Source organism: Staurois parvus, unplaced genomic scaffold, assembly GCF_062004578.1.
Source record: "Staurois parvus isolate SC_StPar_1 unplaced genomic scaffold, SC_StPar_1.0 ptg000706l, whole genome shotgun sequence".
NCBI classification, from domain to species: domain Eukaryota; kingdom Metazoa; phylum Chordata; class Amphibia; order Anura; family Ranidae; genus Staurois; species Staurois parvus.
This window is the reverse complement of record NW_028318502.1, coordinates 3554091-3566283: the sequence shown is the minus strand read 5'-3', so window position 1 is coordinate 3566283 and position 12193 is coordinate 3554091. Positions and strand designations below refer to the sequence as shown.

The 12193-nt window shown below is 44.3% G+C and overlaps 1 protein-coding gene across 3 annotated transcripts in view; it reads left to right on the top strand.

The window, feature by feature from the left end:
* LOC149445876 (phospholipid-transporting ATPase ID-like) overlaps positions 1–12193 on the top strand; it is a 188395-nt gene that overhangs the window by 135653 nt on the left and 40549 nt on the right. For all 3 annotated transcript variants that reach the window (XM_089653337.1, XM_089653338.1, XM_089653336.1), the window contains 3 exons: positions 8635–8717; positions 11109–11267; positions 11359–11447. In XM_089653337.1, coding sequence (XP_089509463.1) covers positions 8635–8717; positions 11109–11267; positions 11359–11447 — 331 coding nt within the window. The remainder of the gene's footprint in view (positions 1–8634; positions 8718–11108; positions 11268–11358; positions 11448–12193) is intronic.

The following is a 12193-nucleotide window of genomic DNA, read 5'->3' as shown; positions in this document are numbered from 1 at the left end:
ATATCCGCTCTCCCCGGACCCCGCATTCCCTTTATCTGGTCTCCCCGGACCCCGCATTCCCTATACCTGGTCTCCCCGGACCCCGCATTCCCTATACCTGGTCTCCCCGGACCCTGCATTCACTATATCTGCTCTCCCCGGATCCTGCATTCACTATATCCCCTCTCTCCGGACCCTGCATTCACCATATCTGCATTCCCCGGACCCCGCATTCACTATATTCGCTCTCCCCGGACCCTGCATTCACTATATCCGGTCTCCCCGGACCCCGCATTCACTATAGTCACTCTCCCCGCACCCCGCATTCGCTATATCCGCTCTTCCCGGACCCCGCATTCACTATATTAGTTGTCCCCGGACCCTGCATTCACTATATCCGCTCTCCCCTGACCCCGCATTCACTATATCCGCTCTCCCCGGACCCTGCATTCACTATATCCGCTCTCCCCGGACCCCGCATTCCCTATATCTGCTCTCCCCGGACCCCGCATTCCCTATATCTGCTCTCCCTGGACCCCGCATTCACTATATCCGCTCTCCCTGGACCCCGCATTCACTATATCTAGTCTCCACGGACCCCGCATTCACTATATCCGCTCTCCCCGGACCCCGCATTCACTATATCCGCTCTCCCCGGACCCTGCATTTACTATATCTGCTCTCCCCGGACCCTGCATTCACTATATCCGCTCCCCGGACCCCGCATTCACTATATCCGGTCTCCCCGGACCCTGCATTCACTATATCCGGTCTCCCCGGACCCTGCATTCACTATATCCGGTCTCCCCGGACCCTGCATTCACTATATCCGCTCTCCCCGGACCCAGCATTCACTATATCTGCTCTCCCCGGACCCCGCATTCACTATATCCACTCTGCCCGGACCCTGCAGTCACTATATCCGCTCTCCCCGGACCCCGCATTCACTATATCCGCTCTCCCCGGACCCCGCATTCACTATATCCGCTCTCCCCTGACCCCGCATTCACTATATCCGCTCTCCCCGGACCCTGCATTCACTATATCAGCTCTCCCCGGACCCTGCATTCACTATATCCACTCTCCCCGGACCCCGCATTCCCTATATCTGCTCTCCCCGGACCCCGCATTCCCTATATCTGCTCTCCCTGGACCCAGCATTCACTATATCCGCTCTCCCCGGACCCTGCATTCACTATATCCTCTCTCCCAGGACCCTGTATTCACTATATTCGCTCTCCCTGGACCCTGCATTCACTATATCTAGTCTCCACGGACCCCGCATTCACTATATCTGCCCTCCCCGGACCCTGCATTCACTATATCTGCTCTCCCCGGACCCTGCATTCACTATATCCGCTCCCCGGACCCCGCATTCACTATATCCGCTCTCCCCGGACCCCGCATTCACTATATCCGCTCTCCCCGGACCCCGCATTCACTATATCCGCTCTCCCCGGACCCCGCATTCACTATATCCGCTCTCCCCGGACCCCGCATTCACTATATCCGCTCTCCCCAGACCCCGCATTCACTATATCCGCTCTCCCTGGACCCCGCATTCACTATATCCGCTCTCCCCGGACCCCGCATTTACTATATCTACTCTCCCCGGACCCTGCATTCACTATATCCGCTCTCCCCGGACCCTGCATTCACTATATCCGCTCCCCGGACCCCGCATTCACTTTATCCACTCTCCCCGGACCCTGCAGTCACTATATCCACTCTCCCCGGACCCCGCATTCACTATATCCGCTCTCCCCGGACCCTGCATTCACTATATCGGCTCTCCCCGGACCCTGCATTCACTATATCGGCTCTCCCCGGACCCTGCATTCACTATATCCACTCTCCCCGGACCCCGCATTCCCTATATCTGCTCTCCCCGGACCCCGCATTCCCTATATCTGCTCTCCCTGGACCCAGCATTCACTATATCCGCTCTCCCCGGACCCTGCATTCACTATATCCTCTCTCCCCGGACCCCGCATTCACTATATCCACTCTCCCCGGACCCCGCATTCACTATATCCGCTCTCCCCAGACCCCGCATTCACTATATCCGCTCTCTCCGGACCCCGCATTCACTATATCCACTCTCCCTGGACCCTGCATTTACTATATCTACTCTCACCGGACCCTGCATTCACTATATCCGCTCTCCCCGGACCCTGCATTCACTATATCCGCTCCCCGGACCCCGCATTCACTTTATCCACTCTCCCCGGACCCTGCAGTCACTATATCCGCTCTCCCTGGACCCCGCATTCACTATATCCCCTCTCCCCGGACCCTGCATTCACTATATCCGCTCTCCCCGGACCCGCATTCACTATATCCGCTCTCCCCGGACCCTGCATTCACTGTATCTGGTCTCCTCGGACCCTGCATTCACTATATCCGGTCTCCCCGGACCCCGCATTCACTATATCCGCTCTCCCCGGACCCTGCATTTACTATATCTGATCTCCCCGGACCCTGCATTCACTATATCCGCTCTCCCCGGACCCTGCATTCACTATATCCGCTCCCCGGACCCCGCATTCACTATATCCGCTCTCCCCGGACCCCACATTCACTATATCCGCTCTCCCCGGACCCCGCATTCACTATATCCGCTCTGCCCGGACCCCGCAGTCACTATATCCGCTCTCCCCGGACCCCGCATTCACTATATCCGCTCTCCCCGGACCCCGCATTCACTATATCCGCTCTCCCCGGACCCCGCATTCACTATATCCGCTCTCCCCGGACCCCGCATTCACTATATCCGCTCTCCCCGGACCCCGCATTCACTATATCCGCTCTCCCCGGACCCCGCATTCACTATATCCGCTCTCCCCGGACCCCGCATTCACTATATCCGCTCTGCCCTGACCCTGCAGTCACTATATCTGGTCTCCCCGACCCCTGCATTCACTATATCTGGTCTCCCACAGTACACACTACATGGAAATGCAATTATTTCCATAAATATAAACTCCTAATTATCTTTTCTCATCAGCAGTATGTAGCAGTCTCGTGACTTCTATCAGCGTCCGGCTGAGTTAGTCTTGGAGGAGTTTTCATTCTCCTCCAACTGTCCTAGGAGGCAGCATGACCTCTGACCCTCTATCTGTGTCTGGACAGTGTTGTTTGACCCTGTGCTGATCACATGCACTCCCCCCCCCCCCAAAAAAAACGGAAAAAAAAACCTCTCTAGCAATACACACCAAACTGAGAATGTGCAGAGCGTCTCCTAGGCTTCTGTATTATCAGCAGATGGATTGGGGACAGTGAAAGAAGGGGAGGATCAGAAAGGGCAGGATCAAACAGCCTTAGGTACCACAGTGAGTATAACAAGCATGCTTAATGCATATACAGATTTTACTGTTGTTGGTTTAGTAACACTTTAAGGGTCCCCCCCAAAAAAAAAATGCATTCCAGACCCATAACTGAGCATGCAGTGTACTGGGTAGTCGGCTGGAGAGAAAAAAAAGGGGGGGGGGTATGTGACTTCCATCCCTCCTAAATTTTACCTTCAACACTGGGAGAACACCTTGCCAAGGGGCACAACCCTGGCAATGTTCCCCGTCACCATGCCTCTTCCCCACAACCCTTGCCCAGTAGTTATGGGGGTCTGAGAACAAATCTGGAAAAAATTGTAAATAGTAAAAAAAAGACACAAATTTTTTAACAAGTCCTTTAATAACCCCTTCCCATGGAGAGCGAGTCTTTACCCATGAGGCTGCATATCCACATACCTGTGTTTGTGTTAGGAATGATCGGGACCCGGGACTACCACTTCCCAGGCCGCTGGTCACTGTGATAGCCAATCAGTCACTGTGCAGCCCACCCCTGTGTCTTCCGGAGAGAAAGATACATTGTATACATACAGGACACATTAGGTAATACATTGTATACATACGGGACACATTAGGTGATACATTGTATACATACAGGATACATTAGGTAATACATTGTATACATACAGGACACATTAGGTAATACATTGTATACATACGGGACACATTAGGTAATACATTGTATACATACAGGACACATTAGGTAATACATTGTATACATACAGGACACATTAGGTAATACATTGTATACATACAGGACACATTAGGTAATACATTGTATACATACAGGACACATTAGGTAATACATTGTATACATACAGGACACATTAGGTAATACATTGTATACATACAGGACACATTATATAATACATTGTATACATACAGGACACATTAGGTAATACATTGTATACATACAGGACACATTATATAATACATTGTATACATACAGGACACATTATATAATACATTGTATACATACAGGACACATTAGGTAATACATTGTATACATTCAGGACACATTATATCATACATTGTATACATACAGGACACATTATATAATACATTGTATACATACAGGACACATTAGGTAATACATTGTATACATTCAGGACACATTATATCATACATTGTATACATACAGGACACATTAGGTAATACATTGTATACATACAGGACACATTATATAATACATTGTATACATTCAGGACACATTAGGTAATACATTGTATACATTCAGGACACATTAGGTAATACATTGTATACATACAGGACACATTATATAATACATTGTATACATACAGGACACATTATATAATACATTGTATACATACAGGACACATTAGGTAATACATTGTATACATTCAGGACACATTATGTCATACATTGTATACATACGGGACACATTATATCATACATTGTATACATACAGGACACATTAGGTAATACATTGTATACATACAGGACACATTATATAATACATTGTATACATACGGGACACGTTAGGTAATACATTGTATACATACAGGACACATTAGGTAATACATTGTATACATTCAGGACACATTAGGTAATACATTGTATACATACAGGACACATTATATAATACATTGTATACATACAGGACACATTATATAATACATTGTATACATACAGGACACATTAGGTAATACATTGTATACATTCAGGACACATTAGGTAATACATTGTATACATACAGGACACATTATATAATACATTGTATACATACAGGACACATTATATCATACATTGTATACATACAGGACACATTAGGTAATACATTGTATACATACAGGACACATTATATAATACATTGTATACATACGGGACACGTTAGGTAATACATTGTATACATACAGGACACATTAGGTAATACATTGTATACATACAGGAGACATTAGGTAATACATTGTATACATACGGGACACATTAGGTAATACATTGTATACATACAGGACACATTAGGTAATACATTGTATACATTCAGGACACATTAGGTAATACATTGTATACATACAGGACACATTATATAATACATTGTATACATACAGGACACATTAGGTAATACATTGTATACATACAGGACACATTATATAATACATTGTATACATACAGGACACATTAGGTAATACATTGTATACATACAGGACACATTAGGTAATACATTGTATACATACAGGACACATTAGGTAATACATTGTATACATACAGGACACATTAGGTAATACATTGTATACATACAGGACACATTAGGTAATACATTGTATACATACAGGACACATTAGGTAATACATTGTATACATTCAGGACACATTAGGTAATACATTGTATACATACAGGACACATTAGGTAATACATTGTATACATACAGGACACATTAGGTAATACATTGTATACATTCAGGACACATTAGGTAATACATTGTATACATACAGGACACATTAGGTAATACATTGTATACATACAGGACACATTATATAATACATTGTATACATACGGGACACATTATATAATACATTGTATACATACAGGACACATTAGGTAATACATTGTATACATACAGGACACATTATATAATACATTGTATACATACGGGACACATTATATAATACATTGTATACATACAGGACACATTAGGTGATACATTGTATACATTCAGGACACATTATATAATACATTGTATACATACAGGACACATTAGGTAATACATTGTATACATACAGGATACATTATGTAATACATTGTATACATACGGGACACATTATATAATACATTGTATACATACAGGACACATTAGGTAATACATTGTATACATACAGGACACATTAGGTAATACATTGTATACATACAGGATACATTATATAATACATTGTATACATACAGGACACATTAGGTAATACATTGTATACATACAGGATACATTAGGTAATACATTGTATACATACAGGATACATTAGGTAATACATTGTATACATACGGGACACATTAGGTAATACATTGTATACATACAGGATACATTAGGTAATACATTGTATACATACAGGATACATTAGGTAATACATTGTATACATACAGGACACATTATATAATACATTGTATACATACAGGACACATTAGGTAATACATTGTATACATACAGGATACATTAGGTAATACATTGTATCTTTCTCTCCTTGCAGGGGAGAAAGATGTCAACAAACAAAAGTCTGTAAAAAATTAAAAAAAAAGCATAGAAAGAAATTAAAAAACAATAGCTAGATCAAGGTTTGATCCAGGTCAGTGCCACGGTTAGTGTCAGGGTCAGTATATATATATATATATATTTTTTTTTTTTAAAAAAAGGATTCTTTGCCCTTACGCTGATTTATCGACTTGATATGTTTGATTTTTCTGTTCTCTCTCTTTTGACATGCAAATTACTTGTCTCTATTTCATATGTTCTCCAATGTATGACCGCCATTGACTGTCACCGTTTCTGGTTACTTCATTGTATATATACGATTGCTTCTGTATCTTTTAAATTTAAAACTATTCAATAAAAATGTATTTAACCACCTGCCCCCCAGGCACTTATATACCCTTCCTGCCCAGGCCAACTTTCAGCTTTCAGAGCTGTTGCACTTTGAATGACAATTGCGCGGTCATGCAACACTGTACCCATATGAAATTTTTATCATTTTTTTTAAACAGATAGACCTTTATTTTGGTGGTATTTATTCACCTCTGGGTTTTTTATTTTTTGCCAGGCAAACCAATAACTACTGAAAATTTAAAAAAAACTAACGGTTTTTCTTAGTTTCTGTTATAAAATTTTGTAAATAAGTGATTTTTCTCCTTCACTGATGTGCGCTAATGAGGCTGCAGTGATGGGCACTGATAGGATGCACTGATGGGCACTGATGAGGAGGCACTGATGGGCATTGACAGGCATCACTGATGGACACTGAAAGGCAGCACTCATATATGGCACTGACTGGCACTGTAAGGCGGCACTGATAGGTGGCACTGACAGGTACTGATAGGCTGCACTGATGTGCACTGATAGGCGGCACTGACTGGCACTGATAGGCGGCACTGACTTGCACTGATAGGTGGCACTGATTGGCAGCACTGATAGGCGGCACTGACTGACACTGATAGGTGGCATTGACTGGCACTGATAGGTGGAACTGGCTGGCACTGTTAGGCAGCACTGATAGGTGGCACTGATAGGTAGCACTGACTGGCACTGATAGGCGGAACTGATTGACAGCACTGATAGGCGGCACTGATTGGCAGCACTGATAGGTGGCACTGATTGGCAGCACTGATAGGCAACACTGACTGGCACTGATAGGTGGCACTGAAAGGCAGCTCAGATGGGCACTGATATGTGTCATTGATGTGGCACTGATGAGCACTGACAGGTGGCAATGATGGACAGTGACAGGTGGCACTGATGGGGCTACACTGATCATCAGTGCCCTGATGATCAGTGTACATGTCCCCTCTGAGGAATGCTGATTACCGGCTCTCCTCTCCTCTGTCAGTGTGACAGCTCATGAGGAGAGAAATGCCAATAACTGGTATTTCACTATTTACATGCGATCAGCTGTGATTGGACACAGCTGATCACATGACCGAGGCGACGTCTTCGGCTCTTTCCGTTGATCAGTGATTCTCTGCGTCCGAGGGACAGAGCACACCACCGATCGCCGCGCTGCATGCCCCCGGGGGAACGTACGCACGGTTGGAGCGGGAGGATGTCATATGAAGTCCTCCCAGAATGAGAGAACCGCCTTGCGCCCGTCGTTTCCTTATATGGTGGGCAGGAGGGGGTTAAAGAAAAAAAAAAGGATTTTTATTTATTATTATCGGTGTCAGTTAGTGTTGGTGTCACATTTGTTTCTGGGCCTCCTACAGGTACGTACAACTAACATACACATACTGTATGTGATATCGCTGCAATCATCGGGAGCAGGAGAATTCATTTTGGGTTGTTCTTTGGCGGTAGGTTATGGTAGTAGCAAGAAACATAAAGCTACATTTTTTAAAAAGAAAATGTTTTTTTTTCTATTTTGGGCTAGTTTTCCTTTGATAATAAAAATAGAAAAAATCAGGAACTATCCATTACCATTTACCATGGAAAGCCCAATTTGTCCAGAATAAAATGCAGTATAATCCACCTGGATACACTACGTAGTTGCTATGATATGTCGTTTTGCTAACACATACATTGTGGTCCATGATTGACGGTCTCAGTCTCTCACGGTCAGGGAGAAGTTTCACACTTCATGCATTTTTCTTTCAGGGAAACCAACCTCAAGGTGAAGCAGGCCCTGACCATATCCGCGGATATGGGGGAAGACCTGAACCAGCTGTCGCAGTTTGACGGTAAGCTTGGTACACGCCATTTATATTGCTAATGAACATTGCACAACTTTTCAACCTTTTTTCAAATTTAGCCGCCTACCCTCAAAGAGAACCGGTCACTTTGCCCATTAAGTGCTACCAGGCTACTCCATTGCTCTATCAGAGCCCTCAGCAAATGGCCAGTCCCTCTGGGTATGAAGGAGCAGGTGACCCCCTCCCAGGGTCCAGTGTTTGGTCACCAGATCTGGACACGTGAGGAGGAAAAGGTTAACCCTGTGAAAGCTTGAACACCATCCTACTTACTCCGGGTATGGAGTCTTGGCTTTGGCTGAGTACTGGAGTGGTGGGAGGGTGCAAGCAAGATGAGTATCAGTGCATGGAGGTTCAATGGACAAAGCAACAGACAATGCATCACATGGCCATACACCAGCAAAATTTCTAAATTTGAGTTCAATTCTCTAGCGGTCAGTGGGGCCGACCTTTGTTTTTGACCATAGGGATGAGAAATTCTAACTTTGAATGTGCTTTTTGGTCAGGAAAATTTTAATACGTCTGGGATTCCATTCAAGTAGCACGTCTGGGTGAAATTTTATGGGCTTTCGAAAAAAAATCTATTTTCTTAATAATGGCAAAAAATATTGTTTTGACCAACAATTTTTCTAGGAATGTTAAAAAGAAAATCTATCCTTGCATGGCCAGCTTTTATAATAAAAAAAAAAAAGGGGTGTTTTTGCAGAGCTCAATATCTCAATCTGCAACATATGCACACATTTGAATGAGTCATAGCCAGGGGCGGACTGACCATTCGAGCACTCGGGTACTGCCCAAGGGCCCGGAGTCAGTAGAGGGCCACATGAAAGGCCCCTGGTACCTTTTTTGTAGGCTTTTTTGGGTGTGCTTTGAGTGTGGGCAAGGACACAGGGGCCCTATTGCCCGTGGACTCCATGAGTTGTCAGTCCGCCCCTGGTCAGAGTTTTCTGTGACTCCACCCCTGTGGCAGGAGTCACTTTGGGTGGGGGGCCCATGGAACCCAGCTCACTTTGGAGAGGTGGGGAAACCCCTGTCTCAGCCCCCCATATCCCTATTATGTGTAAATCCCCCTGTGCCTGTTAGGGGTACAGGGTGATCTGTCCCAATATTGTGTGGGCTTTGTCTCAGACTGTGTAGACATGTACTGTATAGGAGATAGGTGGGGTGGGGGTTGTGGATTGTTTGGTGTTATGCAGTTGCATCCCATTGTTCTATTGTGTGTCTTGCTTGGGAGCAAACTATTATGGGATGCATGTGTTTATGTGTATTGGCTAAGTGGTGGGGGGTTGTCTCCAGCAGCCCTCCCTCCTTCATTACATCAAAATTTTGCTATAGGGTCCCATGAATTGTAGTTATGCACCAGCATCACCATCTCAATGTTGTCCCCATAGATTGTGAAGTTTGGATACCTGTGTGTCTCTTGTTACTAAATGTAGATTGCCCCACCCTGTGTCATTATGCAGGGAGGGGGGATTGTCCCCTGAGTGTATATTTCTTGTATCTGTCTTCAAATAAACTAGTCTTGTATGGTCAGCTGTGGTGTCTGTTGTCGGTGTATTCGGACAGGGAAGCGGTATTCTAACGGAAGTATCCAAGCGCAGACTGGGTCGGTTCCGTTACAACCCCCCTTCCATTCTCCTTCTATGTCCAGTTGGCTCCATATGAAATGTCAGTTAGAGGCAGACGGTGTGAAGGCAAACAGTTTGTGACACATTTTTTCTTAGGTTACTCATAGTGCTTTGGGGTGAACAGTGTATTATTGAATTTTTATTTTTGATACAAAGTTTCTATATAAATAATAGGATCTTTATAAAGCAATAGACTTACGTGGGTATAAAGTTTACAAAAAAAAAAATGCATTGACTAAAATGAGATAAACAATATAAAGTCTAAGAACCAATCATGGAGGCTCAATATCAAATGTAGGCGTTACCTAGGGTGGTCTGCATGCAAATTTAGTCTTCTTAGGAACGCCCACTCTTCCAGACTGATATCCGCCTCATCAAGGCAGCTTGTTATTTGTATAACTCCTCCCAAAAGCTCAGGTGGGAGAGTGACACCGCTTTCTCTTTTGGACAGTGGTGTCAGCTCCCTGCCCCCCAGCCTCCTGATTGGACAATGAAGGAGCAGCAGCACTCTCCACCTGTCAGGGGTTTCCTCGTCAGTCTGATTAGCTCCTAGTGTTGCCCTTCCCTTTCCCAAAGACTGCTTTGCCAGAAATGAGGACAGAATCAGGTACTTATTCTAGTGTATGGAACAATTCATTTAATTATTTCAAAATGCACTCAGTTGTGTCTGTCTGGAGTTCAGCTTTATTAAAAATGTTTGATTTCTCTTTAAAATGTGAGATTATTCTGTGGGACTTCTCTTCCATCTCTGTAGGTGAAGTAGTGTGCGAGGCTCCCAACAACCGATTAGACACTTTCACTGGAACAATGACCTATCAGGGAGAGAAATACGCTCTGGACAATGGCAAGATCCTGCTACGTGGTTGTACTATGAGGAACACAGACTGGTGCTTTGGCATGGTCATCTTTGCAGGTCAGAAATGTTTGGATCCTTACATGTCCTCTATTAGAGCTGGGAGCCAGTCCATGAGTACTCAGTTCACCATCATTCTATCATTTCACAGGACCAGACACCAAGCTGATGCAAAACAGTGGCCGCACCACCCTAAAGAGAACCAGTATCGACCGTCTCATGAATATTCTGGTCTTATGGGTAGGTATCATGGACACACAAAATATTTAGATATAGAAACCTTTTGCCTTCACCAACACATGGTTGGGTTCCTAGAGAGCAGCTGAGGAACCAATTAGATATTTTTCGCTTGTACATGTGTGTGAAGGTTCTTGTATATATAGGTCTTGGTATAGCTAGTAGTAGATAGCTAGTAGTAGTTGGTCACTTGTTCTGAAATGTTTGAGAAGTTTTTGTAGCTTCTTAAAGCCACAATTCCTGTGAGTGCCGGGAAGACAGCCCAACATATATTACAAGTAGACATAGACACCTTAATTCAATCACCATGGAATATGTCAAGGCAGATGTTGATTGTCCAAGAACAAGGCGAAAGGTGTGAAAGTTGCAGAAGCACCTTGTTCTAGTTATGGGTGTAGAAGCATTTGGAGATAGGAACGTTTGCCTTCATCAAGACATGGCTGGTCTCATGAATATTCTGGTCTTATGGGTAGGTATCATGGACACACAAAATATTTAGAAATAGAAACCTTTTGCCTTCACCAACACGTGGTTGGGTTCTTAGAGAGCAGTTGAGGAACCAAAGAGATATTTTTTGCTTGTACATGTGTGTGAAGGTTCTCGTATATCCAGGTCTTGGTATTGCTGGTAATAGTTGGTCACATTCAACTAGACTTGTTCTGAAATGTTTGAGAAGTTTTCGTAGCTTCTCAAAGACACAATTCCACTGAGTGCCGGGAAGACAGACCAGCATTTATTACAAGTAGAAG